Source organism: Athene cunicularia (assembly GCF_003259725.1).
Source record: "Athene cunicularia isolate RWA chromosome 4 unlocalized genomic scaffold, athCun1 chr4_part2, whole genome shotgun sequence".
Classification (NCBI taxonomy): Eukaryota; Metazoa; Chordata; class Aves; order Strigiformes; family Strigidae; genus Athene; species Athene cunicularia.
The window spans coordinates 1,232,664-1,252,510 of NW_020799099.1; the positions used below are offsets into that span (position 1 = coordinate 1,232,664).

The 19,847-nt window shown below is 39.3% G+C and overlaps 1 protein-coding gene across 8 annotated transcripts in view; it reads right to left on the minus strand.

The window, feature by feature from the left end:
- The window catches only part of JADE1 (jade family PHD finger 1), a 162,789-nt gene that overhangs the window by 21,185 nt on the left and 121,757 nt on the right, over positions 1-19,847 (minus strand). For 3 of the 8 annotated variants that reach the window (XM_026847646.1, XM_026847645.1, XM_026847644.1), the window contains 2 exons: positions 12,343-12,420; positions 850-932 (listed from right to left, as the gene is read on the minus strand). In XM_026847646.1, coding sequence (XP_026703447.1) covers positions 850-932; positions 12,343-12,420 — 161 coding nt within the window. Of the gene's footprint in view, positions 1-849; positions 933-12,342; positions 12,421-13,374; positions 14,350-14,414; positions 14,437-18,649; positions 18,668-19,847 lie in introns of those variants that run through there. The other 5 variants (XM_026847650.1, XM_026847651.1, XM_026847649.1 and 2 more) reach the window with 5 other exon arrangements.

Sequence of the window (19,847 nt, forward strand, 5' to 3'; positions counted from 1 at the left end):
AAAAAAAAAAACAAAAAAAAAAAAAAAAAAGGTCTTTAACAGCCAACAATCAAAAAAGAAGACTGGAAACCATCCATACTAGGTGTAGTTCACACTGAACAATGCATGGGATTCTTCTTGTGAAAACTCTTCTCTGGTACTTCTGTATACCGTCATTAATAAAGCATGTTTTTTCTCAACATCAAATCACTCACTAGTGCATCAGAAATATATTTACTGGGCAAATACGTTAAATGAAGAAATTCCATCTCCCAAAGCTAATGCTTGCTTTGCAGCCTCTACAAAGTCTGCAGCCTAGTATTTGCCTGAAGATAGGGAGATTCAGCACACGTATTTCCAAAGAACTAGATTGCATTTATGTGTTACTAACAGTTGATCCATCCTGGAAAGTTCAAAGATTTGTATCTCCTTTGACAGGATTTCCTCAAAGCACTATGCAAGACAGAACTGTCAGGAAGCAGATTTCTACTTTGACAAGCACTTTAACAAAGATCACATACCAAGACCCAATACCAACTATGAAATAAATGCACCTAATGTAAATTTTCACAGATCAAGCTAGAAATAAACCCCAATGCCTAAAATGTTAGAGGAAAGACTCTGCAGCTATGTTGAACGGGTGTCAGAGTATAACAAACTCACGGATAGGAACTGGTGCTGGCAGTGGCTGTGCCAACAGCTGAACTCCCTAATCTCCTGGGGGAAAAAAAAAAAATGGGGGGGGCACGTGACAGATAAAATGTAGCGAAAATAAAATGTAAACCAGAAGAAATGGTTCCATTATCAGAACACATATACAGCTTTGTACTTGACAGATGTAACAAAATGCAAGTCAAATTCCAGAAATACCTCAGAAGGTTTTCGATCTTCATGTCTGGAGCAGGAAGTCCTCCGATGTCGAGATCTGGAATGCTGGGACCAGGTGGACAGACCTAGGACACAGAAATGATCATTTGCCAACACTGCTGCCATCTATCAATAAAAGCCTTTGCTCTCTCCACAGTTGACTTCAGTGAGACTATATGAGCAACGCAAGCCAGACCAGAGTCAGGCTTCCATGACAAAACTCCAAGAGTCTTTCAAAATGAACCAGAAAATAAAAGTTACTCAGTCATAAACTTCTGGAATCACTCTTTTGGTTTTCTTTTGTTTACCATTTTCTACTGATACATGCACGTACTGGCTGCACTGCACTTCAGCCTTCCACCCAGCATCTGAAGAAAGCTACCTCATAACATGCTTCCCCTGAGCATCAATAAACCTGTTTCTGCAGATTAATAACTGACCAGGAGGTGTGCTGATAGCCTGAGATGTACTCTTTGAAGCTAACGTATTGATGTCCTAAATATCTCTCTTGGTTACCCAATTTTTATCAGAGCCAGCCTTCTCAAAATGAAGCACACTGCCACGCACACACAGTAGAGTCCACAAAACAAGCTGACATCTCTTCTCCTGAGCAAATCTCTCAGTGTGGTTGTACCACTTTTGTCTGTATAATTATTCATTACATCCAAACAAATTATACCTTTTTGCCTTGAATCCTTTTGACAGCGTCTGTGTCAGCTTTCAGAAATATTGTAACAGAAGAAAAGGAAAAAGAGAAAGAACCTACACTCCAATGACAAGGGAGTGCTTTGATACCAGAGTATGTTATACCTGTGCAAATCAACTAACTTTAATTCGGTGAGATTTAAAGGTACGACGGGTATTTTCCACTGCCAACTACAAAGCAGTAATGAAAAAAAAATCTAATCAATCCTTATGGGTCAGAGAGATGAAGGACTTGTAAAAAGGTCTGTACGTTAGGGAAGCCAGGACCTACATGTTGAGCTCTGAAGAATGAACACAACTCTGCAACTCTGAGCATTAACTGTAGACAAACAGAACCGACGCAAAAGCCTTCCCACACCGCTCATTTCTTCACTGCCTGTGCACATAGATGCTAAGAGTAACTGTAAGGCTACACAGTCTGGAAGAGCAACATCACCTCACATCATCCTTAGCACTTAGGGATCTGGTGTAGTTGGGAACTGCCAGTGTTAGGTTAATGGTTGGACTGGATGATCTTCAAGGTCTTTTCCAACCTAGATGATTCTGTGATTCTGAGATTCATCCAGGAGAAACCTCTTGGGGATCAGAAAGCACTGTTCAAAACCAGATTGCATAGGATAGGATAAGTTCTCTGTTGAAAACGAAAATAACTTTGAAAGTGAAGGGACTGTCCAAGATTTTCACTGGAAAAATACAACTGAGCAACAAGTCATTGGAAGAATTAATTACATTACGTAGTTATGCTTTTGTCTCCTCTTTTTAGTTAGTAATACATTAAGGAATCTACCCCAATAAAAACCATTATAACTAACAGCAATGAACAACAGACGTTACACAGAACTTGCTTAATGGTCAAAATGAAAGGAAGGTACCCAGCAAAGAGCTAAAAATCTTACCTTTTGAGGTAATACAGAAAAGATAATGTCAAGCAAATATTAGTGTTTTCATACAAAAGCTGGTGATTTTAAAGGTTTTTTTTAAAAGGTTTAAAAGTAAAGGTTTAAAAGGGGGGGGGGCACTTTTCCTAAGCCCCTTTCTTTTACAATTTTCTATTTCCATGAAGGGAAAAAGAAAAAAAGGAAAAAAATGACCAACTGTCCTCTAATGACCAACTGCCATTTACTAATCTGTGTGGAAAGCCAGACTCCCAAGGTCATTTAAGTAACATTCCATTTAAATGTTCTCTTGAAAACTAAAGAAAAAAGCACAAGCAGTATAAACTTTTTCTGAGGATCCTATCTGCCTGTACCCAAATTCAACCTAAACAAAACAGAGGGGACTAAGTGTTATCGCTCAAAAAGTGTCAGATATACATCTAAAATTCATGACAAACAGATTTTTCCTGCAGTATAATAATTTTAACAGTATAATAAAAATCAACATTTTAACATTCAGACAGATGTGAGTTCTTTAAATCAACAGCCTCACCAGAAGACACAGACCACATACATACCCACACAGATTAGTATTCAGTTCTTATGCATTCTGATATTTTCCATCAGGAAGACATTAATATCTGACCAACTAGCTGCCACTGAGGTATTCAGCTAGTTAGACCACAGCACCAGCAAGCCAGACACTTTTAAATTTCTAATTCATCTGTGGATCTGAGTGTTCCATATACTGTTGGACCTGGGGGAAGGAGCCTGCATACAAGATGAGGAATTAAGAACAAGCTGTACTGGCAAAGTGGTGTTTGATTCTGAAATTTCCATGGGAGAAGAGCTGGTGAGTCTGGAGGCTTTAATACAGTTGTTCCCAAGTACTGCATGCATCTGGCAAAATTAGAGCAGTAGCATGTTGTAGTATGATGTACTTCTGGATCTTTATCCATATGCTTTAATTCAACTCTGATGACAGCTTATCATAAACTGAAGGCAAAAGCAGTCCATATGCTTGCTTACTTTTTTTAACATGGGTATTACAAGATGGATTTCTAGGTCTCTCTCATGCCACAGAGAAGCTACAAAGGTGAGGAGTAAAATAATCCCTACCTTTATCTTCCATCTCCATTTCTTTACTGTCATCTGCAGATGATACACATCAAAATGGTGTCTTAAATATGTACTTCTATTTCAGACACAGTCTCTGTACACAAGGTTAGACCACTGGATTAATTAACTATTCCATGCAACATGAAAGGTCAATTCTTAGCACCAAAACTACAGAATCTTCATTTTAAATTACCTTCTTGAAGTCCTATATGAAAGCACACTACATAAAATTTCCATGCATAAGGGACAACTCAAACACAGCCAGCCTTCCTCAGGATATATTATAATGAGTACTTTTTCCATGCCAACTAACTTCCTACAATGAATAATGGGAGAAATAGTTTCTTACATAGTTCTGTAATAGCTGTTTCCTTGCACATAAAATTGGTGACTACACAGTGAAAACACACCATGTTTTTAGTAAGTTACTGAAGAGACTGTTGTATTTTTCTGAGCAGTGTAAACTGACTGAATATAATACTAGGAGAAAAAGGTGGAAGAATTTCTCATGGGACTGAGATTTTACTACCCACTAAGATCTGTAACTGTAGCTAACAGATGACCTTTGGCAAGGGCTTCACTTCAATAAGGAAAACATTTACTTACTGAATAAACAAAACCCAACTATCAGGCATGCATTCACAGATTCAAACAACCACCACCACTTAAGACATAAAAGTGCAAGAAATTGAAGGAGCCAGCCAAATGATAGTAAAATATCCAGCCCATAACAGTATTAAATTTAATTACTTTTGAAATCTCAAATAAGACTTTCAACAATGCTTCCAATAAAGGCAAAATATCACTGCCTTCAACAGTGCCAAACCCAGGTCACTGAACTACCCAAAGCTGCTTTCATTAACAAGCAATCCACCCACCCTGAGTATACCAATAACAGTGCAGGAGGAAAATGAAAGATGTTGTTTGTCTTTTAAGCATCCTTTCCATATTTTCATACCTTACCCTGAAGAGGGACCTCACTGTAAGAAAAACTTCACAGGCAGTTACAGTTAATTCCGTGATTAATGATCTGATTTTTATGTGTAAATACATGAAGTAAGAACCACTCCTGGATTATACGGAAAGAACAATCTACTGTGGTCAAAACAAACACAGGATTCAAAACAGCTCTTCTGTATTATAAAAGCACATGAGCCTAATTGAGTTGTTTTAAAAAGGTTGCAGACACCTTTCACCAAAATTATCCTCTTGCATTAAGTAACCAAAATGACTGTATTCATCAACCATTTTCTGAATACTAACCTTAGTCTCAAACTGGATTAGGATCATCAAGACTAGAAACAATTAAAGATCAAGACAAGAGTTAAACCCAGTTTTGGTTAAGTAACAAAAAAACCCATATGGGAAGTCTGAATGACTGGGATTTGGAAAATGTAAAACTTTTGTAAGATAACATTATATACCTCATGGGAAAAATGAGTTCTACAGCAGATGGAAAATTAATGAGATGTTAAGAGAGCCCAAAAGCCATGTAAATAATAGTGAATATGAAAAATACACAACTCCAAAGCACAAAGCTAAATAAATGCATCCAAAACATGCATCACTATCATCATTAGACATCAAAGATAAAAGGTGTCTTAAATGCCCATCCTGTTACAAGTTAAGGATGAACATAGTAGCCTATCTAGCATCATCGCTCCAGGACATACACCGAGAGCATTCTGATTCTTTAATAGTTAGGATCCTTTCAGATGGCCTAGGTGTTCCTATGTTTTAAAAGGTTTTCCTTATGAGAAAAATGGGAGAAGGATCATACTCCTACTACATGCCTCAGTTTTCCCTTTGCATTTATGCACTTAAGAGATAAAAAGCAAAAAGAAATCCCAAACCACTAATGAGGTGTAATTCGCAGCAAGAGGCAAAGCTCTAGCACACTACTGGCGCTGGAAAGGTGATTTCTAAGATCCAGGTAGGAAAACTTTCTGTTCCCCTAGGCTATTACATACACCTTGTACTGTAAATACAGTGTTTTTATAATACCACTATGGGGTGTATAAAACACATACACCTCCTGATAATAAAGGAAAGCAATCAAAGAGTGTGAATTCTTTTTTCCTATTTGTGAAGAACACACACTTCCCAGAAGGAAAAACATAGTAAATTTTAACTGTATCAAGTTATTAAATGATCTGTCAAGAACACGTTTTGATTCCAAAAAAGCCCATCAGAACAGACAATTCCTTGGGACCAGTAAAGTAATTCAAGCCCTTGGGGAATTCTACCCCACAACTAATACACTACTCAGCACGAGCAGAAAAGGCTCAGCTATTATGTATCGTGCACAAGGCTGCTGTAAAGCCACCTGCAAGGCACCCAGCTGTGTCCCTGGAGAACTACCTGCTGCTGCAGCCTCTGAACACTTCAAAGCCTCAGACGACTGGGTGTCTGAAAGCACTTCTCCCACTGTAAATACACTCCTGCGACACCATTACACCAGGCAGCACAACAGAGCAAAACATCCCCGACATGGATGTATGTCTGGCTGTCACTTCTGCTTAACACTGCCATTTCCAGATGCCTATACTGTTCCTCAGCTCACTCTGAGACCAGCTAGGTGCTGCTGCCAACACTCTGTCAGAGAGATATGCAGCCTGAAGAGAAAACATAGATGCTCAGTCTCCCCGTTTAGTGCCTGGCCCACAACTTCTTTACAGTAAGGCTTCATGTCGCTTAGAACTCCATGTCTAGACCCAAATTCCAGCACAAAGCAAACAGAAGCAGACTATTCTAAGGGCAGCTTTCCATTATGTTAAGTACAGAAAGGGCTGTCTGCGCAGAAGTCTTCAGGACTTATCACAGAGAAAGCAGCATGCGTGCAAACACAACCTACAACATCGTTTCACATAACCAAATTCTCCTTCTCATGTTTCTCTTGCTGCAGGATTTGCCCATCTATCTTTCCCCATCTTTATATAATAGCGTATTATTACACAATCGTTTCATTCAAGATCAAAACAGAAAAAGCAACAGCCTTTTATCTCTTGTCAACACCGATCCTACTCAAAATGTAGTGTCATTTGACAACTACCCAATTGCAGCTGCCGAACAATGCATGGATCCATATGATCTCTGCAGTGCTTTACAACAACACTGCACAATTGCTCAGTATCTGACACACATAATGAACAGTCTTTGCAGCTCCCTGCCACAGCAGTTCAATACAAGTTCCCTCCTATCATCCCTTTTCTCAGTAGCAGACATTTGAGTTTTGTAATCTCCAAGAACACACACATAACCATGCACAGGCACATGTCACTCTTCTAACAGTGAGGAATTCTTAGGCCCCATCTTACTTGTATCACAAGACCCAAATGCTACTCTAGCTCCCTAGCCCAAGGCTTCCTGCTGCAGCAGTGTCTTACCAGAACATAATACAAAGTTTTAACAGAAGTTTAATACAGGTTATCAAAGTCAATCTGAGCAGCTCCCAAGCTAGCATTCATAGGTTTAGAACATGATGCTGTCAGGCCTTAAAACTCCAGTGGAATTGGGAGCACACAGTATTAGCAGTCGTGTAAAGAAAAATACGCTTCTCCAAAAATGATGGCAATGATAATGTGATGTCCCTTCTTCAGATGCAATACCCTATGAGCCCAGAGAAGTCTTTCAAAACACTCTTCCGAAGTGCAACTTCACCAAAAGTCACCCTGCCCCAGTGAGCTTAACCTTCAGGTAAGATGCTAGTTATGACCACCCGTCACCACTCCAAATGCCAAAACCCTCTTTGAAAAGCATTAACAGTGACTGCTAAACGTGCCGCTTTGCCCAAATTCTAGCACTGTAACTACATTACATTCTGTCGTTTAATCATCATCACCTGACAACCAGTTCAACTGAAGACCGAAAAATGTTCATCATTTCCTTTTCACAAAATGCTGCACAGTATTACACGCGCTGCTAAGTAATTGCCGCATTTCAGGCCAGCAGCGGCTACAGTTCTGTGGTAAATGACATACACACCTAAGGTTATGTACTCAGCAACCTTTGTGAAGGCACTCTGGGATCTATCTCAAACACAACGGGAATCCACTGGGATGAAAAGCCCTTTCTAAATCTAAGATCCCCATCATTCAGTCAGAGCAACGGATATTGGCAAAATATGTTTAACTTTAAAATAACATTTGTTTAGCAATGATAGAATAAGGGTCCATCTAAATTACAAAACTGTATTCTGTAATCCGTAAGTATTAAACCTTTCATTTCTCGGAACTGGTGTGAAACCTTGTGAATCTTAGAAGTATTTTTCAGCTGCCAGTGTCTTCAGTTCTTCTCTCAGACACTCTGTATGTAGGAGTATGATGAATTGATAACCCCTCCAAGAATAAACGAAGAGGCATCGTGGGAGCAAGTAAAGTGTGAAGGAAATCATGCTCTGAATTCCTCGCTCATGGCAAACAGCGACCAAACTCTCTCTGACATCAAGGAGGGCCTGGATCTCACCCAAGCTCCCTACAATACAACTGTCTGAGCCTCAGATCTTGCCTCAAACACAATCTGTTCACGTGTCCAAGCAATTTGTGCAAAAGGAATGCCCTGAAGCTATAAATGGAAACTACTCCACTGCACAACTTTATCTCACCAGGAAACAAAGCACATGGAATATTCAGCACAAACCACCTTTGCAAATTTACAGGCCAATGAGGCTAAAAAGTCACGTCAAACACTGGGCAAGAAAGATAAAACACCTTCAGTATCTAACATTTAATTAGAGTAAGACCTGAAATCATGGAGAGAAGGAGTTTTGCAATGGAGGAGCAAGCTGAAATACAATGTACCAAAATTGCTTTAAAAACTATCAAAGCCCTAGCCAGCCATGCAGAAAACAAGGACATAATTGAGTTTGAGGTAAACATTACTAATTTACTTAATATAGGTTTTGAAGAAGATGGCATGTACATCACACGGCTTTTATGATGGGCCTGGCTAATATTAACATCTGTTATAGTTGCTGGAATACATTATCTGGAAAGGGACAGAAACTTAACAAGCTGCCAGATGACAAAAAAAGGATTACTTTGAGGTGCCAATAATCTTAAACCCTTCCCCGAGCCTCTCCCAATACCATTCCTCTGTATTTAGACAAAAGTTCAAAATCCAGAACTATGCCTGCAGCCATTTTTCATTCAATTATATTTCATGGATAAAATGTTCAAAAGTGACCTATAATTTCAGAAAATGAAATCTCTGCGAACACACTCGGATATACAGGGACTAACTGCAGAACTGCTGTGCACAACTTCCACTGACACCTCTTGCTTAGTGCTTCAAATATGCTATTTTGGCTTCATGTCTAAATGAGGATTTAGAACTCTGATTTTAAGGGGACACAGCTCAACAATTTTCAGTAGTTAGGCTGAAGGACATAAACACTTTTTGGGGCTTGAAGTCTGCACTTAGCTCTTGGGAAAGACTCAAGTCAGAGAGAAAAAAAAAAAGTGATAAGAAAAGCAAAGGTTCTGTCCTTAAGCTTCAAGGCTTTAAAATACTGCAAATAATATAAAACCACCCACACTAAAATATCTTACATGAGTCAGTAAATACATGTATGTACTCTAGGACTGCAGCTATGTTTTTAAGCGTTCTTCTGTTCTGTATTTCACTCCTAAATGAAAACAATTCTCCCTTTTTTTATCTCACAAAAGAGCACCTTCTCCCTCTGAAGAGCTACAGATATGCTTGTATCTTCAGTATAATATATTTGCAGTGCTTGGGGTGCGAGGTTTGTTTTTCTATCACCTTATGACTACCAAGGAAACTGATTCGGCTCAGTGATCTCATGGAAAACAATCTCTGTATGTTCATTAATTTGTTTAGATAAATTCCATTATTGGTAGCATCGCTATTATTATTTTATAAATATTCAGGTTCCTGAGTTCAGTAAAACAAAATCTGTATTTCTTCACACCAAAGTATCTTCCAGGTGGGCATTAGCCTACACACTAGAGTCTACCCCAGACAAGCATCATCATGCAGGTTACACCAACAACACTGATCCCATGATGCTCATGATGAATCTGAGCTGTCTGACCACACTGCCTACTAAGGCACAGTAGCAAAACTCAACTGCAGAACTGAAGGAACCCAAGAGTTGGAGGCCCAGTCCTCACCTTGTGAGATGAGGGAAGGCAGTGTTGAGCTCTAAGCTGAATGACTATGCAGCTCAGTATGATGAGAATGCAAGAAGGGCACTTGGGGTCAAGAGGAGCCACTGACTGAAGGGGAGAAGATCTTTGGCAACAGGATTCTAATGAAGTACTGATTAAAATTTCAACTTCTCAATTAGAAAACAGCTGTTTGAAGTGCTCAGAGTAGTCTATTTAATTGTTTTCTGCCTCTGGAAACTCTAAGAAGGAAAAATAACTAGTGAAAAACAAAGCCTTCAAGACATAGCTCAGAAGTTCACAGAAATTTTACCTTTTTTTTTTTTAGGCAATGCGTTTTTTTAACCTTTTAATATGTATCAGTACAGTGAATCAGAGATACTACTGACAAAGTAATAATACCAAAAATAACATATTAAGAGTAATCGGTAATTCTACTAAAGACAAGAAAAGATTAAATGAAGGTGAAACCTGAAAGGGGAGACCCCTGACATTCAAACATAGTTGCAAGGAACTACTGGTATCCCCTGTAATAGGAAAACTGAAAAGAAAGGGCCCAAGTGTCAGACATTGTTCTCAGGGAAGTGTGAATGATAAAAAACCTTGGAGATGCTGACCCTACATTAAATGTTATCTCAGCTTCTGACTCTTAACCCTTGATTTTTTTGAACACATGTATAATAATAGAATGAGTATGTAGGAACCTGTATTTGAATTCGCTCCGTAACTTCACAAGGGAAAAAAAACATAATCAGGCCAAGGAAAAAAAAAAAAGTGTAATGAAAGGAAAATGGTGTATTATTCAAATAATACCTGAAAATAATTTCAAAATTTCACTGCCTTTTTCCATGTAATGTATTCAACAAATAGCTATTCATATTAATGAGGCTTTAAAATCGAGAGATCATAGAAGGGCAAGGGTTTGTTTGTCTTTTCCTAACTCATTTTCTTAGATCTTGATCTATGGAACAGATGAAAATACAGTGTTTTGGAAAACGTAACTCATTAAGTCAACATCTCTATTATAGTTATATACCAAATGACATTACAAACAAGCATTACAATCAGCAACAGATCAGTCAACTGTATCTATTTCAGAACTTCAATTCCAATATTATCTGCTTCATATTTTATTTGGTAAAGCCTGTACCACAAGGCACATGAAGGGATCAAAGGGTAAAAAAAAAAAAAAAAAAAAGAAAACAAAACAACAAAACAGGTAAGTGAAAATAAACACATCAAAATGAAACCCTATTATATAAAGCTGCTAGGGAATGAAAAAAGGGTAAAACAAAATTCTAACGAAAGACATCACATTTGCTGCTACTTGTCTATCTCACAAGTAAAAACACATCTTTGTTTTGGGGAAGTACACGTCACCTTTGAGGAAATACACAGACTTCAATTTCTATAACCCCAAGTAAACTTCTAACCGATAAGAAACAGGTCTGATTCGGGATTTTTTTTTTTTTCTTCCAAAATCCCCCAACTGCAAGTTCTGCCAAAAACAAGCCAAATCCCACACCTCTTTAATGCATTTTACTTGATCCTTATTTGGACTCACTCCTTATCAGCTCACTAGTTCTCACCTCCTCCAGTCCTTTTACCCCTCCTTCATTTCAGCAGCAGTTTGCCTAGGGTTGTTTTAAGGTGCAGATTTGGCCATACCTGAGCAGACTCCCATGCAGCACAGACATGAAAGCAGATGAAGAAGTCACCTATGTAGGGCCACAGTGCAGCACAGAGCTACATTCTCAGAGTAAAGCTTTGAAAAGCACCTGGAAAACCTCCCTGGTTATTTTCTGTTGCATTTCAGACTGGAGTCTCACAAAAGACTTCAGATTTGAAAATGTGCACCCAGACAGATCAAATTAAAACCCAGAAAATCTCTCTGACAACTGACTAAACTGCAATATTGTCAAGTACCATCAACTTGCTTGTTTGCGCAAAGAAAACACCTTGGCACATTTTCTAAACTGCCTTTTTATGCCCTCCCCCCCCCCCTTTTTTTTTTTTTTCCTTAAATGAAAGGTTATCAATCCCTGGAATCCAAACACAAGAGAGATATACACCACAAAGACCTTAGTGTTAGATATGTCAGTACAGACACAGTTACAAAAAATAAATACATTCTGTACCCAAATTACTGATATCCTGAATTCAAATTCTTGAAAGCTACTCCTCAAACAAGATAACCTTCAAATGAAGTAAGGAATAACTTTTATGCACCATCAATATTTTCTTCTTAAGTTTGAAGCAATATACCTTTTCATTGCGTAAGAGTATGAGAACACTGTGGCAAATTTAAAATCCTATCGTAAACTTCTATTAAGTACTAAGCTGCAGACAATGTTAGCAGATGTCTCCATGCAAGTCCTGTCCTTGTACTGGTAAATTATGCTGCTTGCAAAGATTTTTAAAGAACACAATCGACTTTTTCTCTTGTTTGATCTTATTAACTAACACTGTATAGCCAATACAGGGAGGGGGGGGAAATCCCGAATCTACTGTCCACCTGTGCTCAGAACGACCGAGTTCAAAACTCGATCCTTATAATGCACATTTCTACTAGTCCAACCAATATGCAAAATGCCTCTGTCACATAAAACACCGCATTAAAACGTGTTTTCAAACTCATAACCTACTGCACTCTACAAGAAAGGAGCACTTACTGCCATTGTCGTCAGAATCCTCACTGCTGCTAGGAAGCCGACGTCGTTTCATGATCTCCACGGGAAACAGCAGGCAGCCTGCAAAGCAATGAGACAGCACTTAACCCAAGATAATAATAATAGAGAGTCATCAAGTTGTGTTTCTGATGGCATTTGAAGATTTACAGCACACAAAGGAAAATAAACAACTTTAAACAGCATCTGAAAGATGAGCAGTGAATATCTCAAGGATGCTTAATTAGGCAATCATCATACCAGCAGGTGAACAAAATTGGAAAGTATCAGTGACAAACCCACCAACACTTCCATCCCAAAACAAAAGCCTATTTTGTTCTGAGAGGTCTTAAAAAAACTAAATATCTGCAGTCAGTGTGCTTTTAACTTTCCCTGCCCATTCTGACACTAGATTTGCAATACAGTAACATTTTTACTGCTTGTAAATATTTACTTTGGCTAATATGTTTTTGGAACCATTTTATTCCTGTTTGAAGTGCCAGATTTACAAAATCAAAGATTAAACTCATCCACTTACATATTAAAAAAAGAAACATCAGCAGTAGCAAGCCAAGTTTTCCCAGATTAAATAACATGCATCATCTATGCCCTGGAAGGCACTACCCTCTAAGGTAAGAGAGTTACTTCCTCCTGCGGGCACATTTCAAGTGCCATGCCTAACACTAACTGTTTTTCAGGAATCAGACCACCAATTGGTGACACAGAAGCTCCTCGAAACTGCCAGAGTTCAACCGAACATGAACCAGCAACATAAAAGCAAAAAGTTCCGTAGCTTTTTAACTGCTATTCACAGGGTGTTGGTATTTCTGCATGTATTCTCTGTGGAATGAAACCAAATCCAGAAAAATTAAGTAAACTGTAAATAGCTAGTCAGCATTTACATGCAAAAAGCTATTAAAAAGTGTAAGTTGAAGAGCAGAAAAAACATGACAAGACAAGTGCAGAAAGGCATATCCACTGTAAGCTAAACTGACAAGGACTCTAGATGCACATCAAATCTCCTGAGTCTTTGCTTACCATATATCAATCGTGATATCAACAAGGTCCGGCTGTCCTGCTAGCAGCAAAGCCCTTGTACATACCTCCGGGGTGCAGATTTGGATATCAGATGCCAAAATGCTTTTTCGCTTCTAGGCAGGTACAGCATATCTAACTCCATGTGAGTTGGGATTTCCTAGAAACCTTTCAACAAATCTCTTTTCACTGACCCTTCAGTGCACAGTTAACTACTTCATCTTTGTTCCCTGAGAACACATCTCACTGTAGTAAACTCATAACGCTTTCAACTTTTATATGACTAATTCCCAAAATAAAGAAACCGAAAAGCCTAACCAAGGCCTGACACTACTTCCAAAAAATACCTTCTCTTCCAACAGTGATTCACATAAAAAATGCTTATTTCTTTTTTTGAGAGAATTAGTTTTATCACCAGTAGCAAATCACAAGCAACTGAACTGGTGACTATTTTTTACTGCCAGTGAACTTAATACAGTTCTAAGAGCCCAAGCATAGCAAGACTGCCTCCTTTCTCATATTATACATGCAAACAGAGGTGGGGGGATGCCTCCCTCCCAGAGCAGCTTTCCAGAGTGGGATTTAATATGGCTGTCTTTTAAAACACTTAACAGTTCTGAGCTGCAAATTTTTGCTCACTAAAGGTAAAAAAAACCAAATGGCTCACTTCACTGAGACCTTCTGTCACCACTTCATAGAGTAAAAGTTCACATATAATGTCTGATGCCAGAGAATAAAGAATCATAAATGACAACCTCTTACAGTGCTACAAGAACGCTCTCCAAAAGAATTGCTTTAAAGCAGACCAGAACTTAGTGTGTATGGCAGGCAGAAACGCTGCCAATGAATAAATACACAGACCAGCCTGCACCATCAAAATCATCTGAATACAGATCTGATATAAATGTAGTAGATCCAGAGCCAAGTTCTGATACGGTCACTTATAACAACAGAACGCGAATGTTCAGATGCAAAACAGGCGAAGACAGAATTGAAAAATCAATTAGCTGCTACAAGGCCACATCCGGGGGATAAATAAATACCTATTCTGTAAGGTACTTTTTCTAGCAGTTCACATACTTTTCCTGTAATTGAAAGAAATACTGACAATAGAAATGTAGAACATTCTTGCTTAGAATGGAAATATCTCCCATAAACAAAGTAAAAAGGATATGGAAGAAAATAAAGAAAAAATAAGTTGTCTCAGAAATGTAGCTTGTATATACCCCATCAAAATTCTCACTCCTTGGTTCATTCCCACATAGCCTGAAAAGTACTATGGACCACAAAGCAAAATAGCATAGCGTATATACACTGAGACACACTCATAAGCTTGCAGTGAACGAGAAAATTCAAAATTCTGCTCTTCCACATCTTTTCAGATAAGTGTATTTTGAGTTCATCGTCTCTGAGCTGTATTTTCTGCATATTCACAAAGTAAGGAAAGACCCAGAAGCTTCTACTCCTACCATGTGTCTTTAATAAACAAACTAAACATTTCTGTTGTTGCTGTTGTTTAAAGGAAAGAGTGGTATTCACACCTCCCAATTCAAGCACTCTCCACAGTTCTTCAGGAAATAAGAGAAGCCAGAACAGAAGCCACTTTCCTGGAGCATAGAGTATTAGATAAAGCAGTTAATTTCCTTGTCCACTCTAGTCAGGTTTCTGAAGTTGGCCACACTGAAAAGCCTGTGCTCTCAAAAGTAACATTAAAAGAAATACCACTTTTGATGAAGCTTCTGTGAGATTCCTTTATAGAGGCACGTGAAAAAAGGAGTTATAATCCAGACATCTTATTTTCCCATCTTTGAACCTAACCTGAGTTTACAGGGAGCTAAATTACAAATAGAAAAGCAGCACTGGGCTTCTTAGAGCAAGTCTCAAACCTCATAAGATTAATCCCCTAGAATTTTTGTCATTAGAAGTAATAAACACCTTTTTCCAGCTTCTAAAATAATTTTAAACTGTTCCCACCAGATGTTCATCTCCACAGTTCAGAACAGACATTCCAGAGATAACACTAGAACAGCCAGTAAGAATTACAACCACACAGATGGAAATGCTGCTGCTCTTAAGGGTATCATAGTGCCTCTGCCTCAAAGACTATCAGTTTCTATCAGGTGATGGTGACCTCAAAGTCACACAAGAACTGCATTAAAAATAAACATGGATTATAGATAGTGATGGTTAGGTGCAGATGGAAGGTGCTGTCTTTCCCTGTTCAACCACAGACATACATTTCCCCAGCATGTTTAAAGAATACTGTGAATTCAAGTAATGCTTTTGTAATCTTCAAGGAAAAATAAACAACCAACCATAGTAACTTATTCTTCATGGGACATCCTTACCTAAAAATAAGGAGGTATTTTTATACTGAAAAAAAGCAAAATGGAAAAACTATCAAGCTTTTCATTAAAATTACTTGTCTCATTCTCTTTCCTTTCCTCATCTGAGATTTGAGTGCCAGAAATGTTACTTTTCTTTGTAATTCTCAATCTTCGGAGTCATGGAAATATTGGTATTTTTCACTTGACTTTATTTTGACATACACTTAAGACACTCAGGTGCATACACAATGCATCTGATCCAACTCCCATCTCATGAAGAACGTATTCTGAAACCGAAGTACATCTGTCAGTTCCAACAGGTCAGAAGTAAAGGCAGGTTCATCAAGACTGACAGTACCACAGGTAGTTTAATGGCACAAATTGGCTAGGATCACTACGCCCGTAAGCAAAGAGAGTTCCACATGTCAGCATAAAAAAGGTGAAACGTTTAAGCCAAGCTTTAAGATTCATACCAGTAGTAAGCAAAAACTATGCACTGAGCCTGCACCACTCGCAGAACGGGAAGAGACCACCCAGGTTACTGAGCTCAATTCCCAACAACTGCATGCAACCACATAATTGCTGTTTAGTCCAGAAGCTTCCACAAAACATTCACTGCACCCACACGTGCCACAGAACAGCTTCCCAACCCCCTTTGCAAAACCAGTGCTTCTCTGAAGCAAGGCAGCAGCCAACCAAGCAGTGCCCTTGAACCCTCTATCTTCTGTCACAAACATTTCTACAGCTGTTTTTCCCAAATGCTTACACCAGCCCCAAAAGGGTGTTTGCCCATGAACCATTCACCTGCAGAGTAAACCCAACACTTGAAAACCTACCAGAGTCCTTCAGCCCTAATGTAACAAAGGCTGCTGCATCACCAAGCCAAACATTCCCTGAGTCTTCAGCAGCACATGTAAACTCCTAATAATCCAGCAACTTCTGTGTGTCATTTCAGTTTCATTTCCTTGAAAGATGATTGTTTCTTCACGTCAAAACCATCCTTTCAGAAATCAGACAGACCAACACACAGCCTACTGATATTTCTCCTGAGGACTCTACTGTAGATAAACATTTACCCATTTACGGGGGGGGGTGGACGGGTGGACTCAGGCAAATTCCAGCCTTCAAACAAACAGCTTTACAGAAACTGCCATGACTGCTGGCAACATCACCCCATTTCCAAGGGTAGACAAAGCATCTAAAAGTGCTTCAATGCCCTCCTACCGCCACAGCAAACGGCACAGGTGGTGCAGAGGCCATGACTTTTAGCACCCTTGGATGAGCAGGCCGTACCAGGGCAGCACTGCTGAGGCTGGCACAGCTTGCAGGACGCTCTGCTGTGCTGCTCCAGAGGCTGAAGGCACTGTGCTGTACAGACACATCACCCGTGGCTTTGCCATCCTGTTTCGTCATGCTAGCTCTGAAAGCTAAGCTCTGGGTTTTACTTGTTGATCAGGTACAAACTTCAAACGTACAAACGTAACTCCAGACTTACATGGTACAATTGCTCAGATCACTTTTAAAGGCAAGATTACAACGCCTGAAACCTTTCTTCTGGCTCCTGTATTTTGCAGAGAGAATACTAAGCCTTTTTCAAAACACTTGTAAAATGCTATGTAAATGAAATGACTAAACGATAATCCACTATAATCAATGTCAGACCACCAAACATTTGGGCTTCCATATCCTTGTGGAGGTGAGCGACAAACACCTAACTCTTCACAAACTGGGCACGGTTAGGAATACAGGCATTTCTGCCTGCTGCACAGTACCTGCTGCCCGATGCAGGGCCATGGGTTAGAATCAGCAACATGACACAGTACAGCAAATTCATTGTTTTTACCGGTATGCATTCTCATGCTCCTCTATTCCTAGCTCTGCAAGAGATTAATTTAGAAGAACCAACAAAACCCCAAAACCACACTAGACAGCAATGCCAAGATCTTTCCTTTTATTTTTTTTTTTTTTCTCCCACACTGAAGTCCCAGGAGTTAAACAGATAAGAGTGAAAAAAATCCAAATCCTTTTTGCCTAGCTTTCTCAGAGCAGAAATCCTGACATTACCCCTTAAAACTGGCATGGCAGTGTGCACACATGTACACCCATGTGCAACACACAGAACTCTTTACGCTACTACTGCCTGTGCAGTTAAAAACACCATATACTTTTTCACTCAGTTTGACCCCAAGCAGCGAGATGATCAAAGAGAAAGATGTAAAGTGTGTCAGTCTTTGTTGTGCAAATAGCTAAACAGAACCAGATTTTTAAAAATAATTATACATGAAAAAAATCCACATCCTCAGGTCAAAGGTTTTACACAGCACAATTCTTACTAAAGCATTTTTAAAGGCTGTATAAACCTTTGGGTAAAAAGAGTGTATAATTCAAACTCTGACAGACAATTAACTGTAACCGTGTTAACGGGTGTCACTATAATAAACTGCACTGAACAGCTGCAGAGACAGAATGGGAAGAAAGCAGAATTATGACAGATGTACACCCTGAAGACAAACTGAAAAACTGTCTTTTCCCGAAAGTAACCCAGTAACTGCAATGAAACTAAGACCTAATTATCTCTAGTACACAAGAAATCACTTCAAAACGCTTATTGTACAAATGGAAGTGTGACATAGTCTTAATGAAATGGATAGCAGATGAAGACATTTGGCTTCTACTACTGTACTGTTTAAATAGTGTGTTTATGACACCACCCCAGTCTTCACTGACACCTGACTTAGCAAGAATGGTTCCTTCTATGCCCAGACCAAAAGAAAAACAAACTACATCAGAAATCAGCTATACTATTAAAATCCACCTAAAACTTTACCATTCCTCTTTATTACCTGTGAAAGCTTTGATGGTGAAATTTTACAGTCAGGAAGATAGAAGAAGAGCTCTTAAATACTCCAGTATTACGTAGCACGGTCCACTGTTCAAAAAAAGCCACAGACCTTAAATTTGGAGTAAAAAATCCTCCAACCCTCATGAAACAAAAAAGCATGTTCCAAGGCCAGGAGTGTTCTCCACAAGGGGTATTTCTTCTGACTTCAGCACACCTATTCAGCGTTTCACAAGGAAAGGCAGAAGCACAATTTGGACATGTCAGCCCAACACTTCTCAGCAATCCGCACGCTCATTTATGCACCTGTGCAAGTCAGCTCATAAGGTTACCTTACAATCTGGGCAGTGGTAGCAAATTATTCCCAAACTGTGCTGGTGAAACTGATTGCCCAAAACCTTGAGCAATGATAAATTGGGCTCCACGAATTAATTCAACCCACCCTGCGCCCACTGCAATTCATCTCTTCCATCTAGAAAAAGCTGTCAGCTTGGTCAGCTCCAGCTGAAAACAGGAGCGTGAAGCAGCACTACTAAGCACATGGAGAAAACATTTGAGGAAATGCTGGAAGTTTTTTTTTTTTGTTTTTACTATATTCTGTGAATTGGGAATGAAACCGGAGAAGCTGGAAGGGAAATCTGCAGCTGTGAGGGGAAAGGGGAGCTTATTATTATTATTTTATTTTAAACATATGTATTAAACATAGCTCAAAAGCAGGGAGCGAGTGGTATCTGAAGCCAGAGGGAAAATCCTGCTACTAAAACGTACAACCCTTGCTGTTTCAACAATATCCCACTGAGTGTGAGAAACCTCTAGAAATAGAATCATAACAAGCATATTTTGGCATAACTTTTATGAAGGTTTTAGGTTTGCAAGTGTGGGCAGCTTTTGACTTACTTAAAAGATAGCGCCTGCTTAAAAAGGAAATTATTCTAAATCACAGCTAAATCCTTCTCTAGAAAGAAAAGCCGGGGCTAGCATAAAAGCATCTTCCTGCTTTAACATTAAAACGTCAACTAAAATGCACTGCTGAACGCATCATAATTTCTAATACCACCTAGCAGCTACCCAAGGAGAAGCAATCTATTTTTAACGCCTGCGTGCCGCCACACCAACCAGCCGCTCGCAGGTCACCCGCGGCCAGTCCTTGCTGGGCGGCTGACAGGTCTCGAGAGCCCACGGACTTCACCCACGGGTGAACCTAACAAACTTTATTAGAATAAAGCTGAAGAACGGCTGAAAGAAAAGGAGGCGAGCGAGGGCGAAGTTGGCGAGCAGCGCGCGGGAGCCGTGCCTCCCGGCAGCCGCCC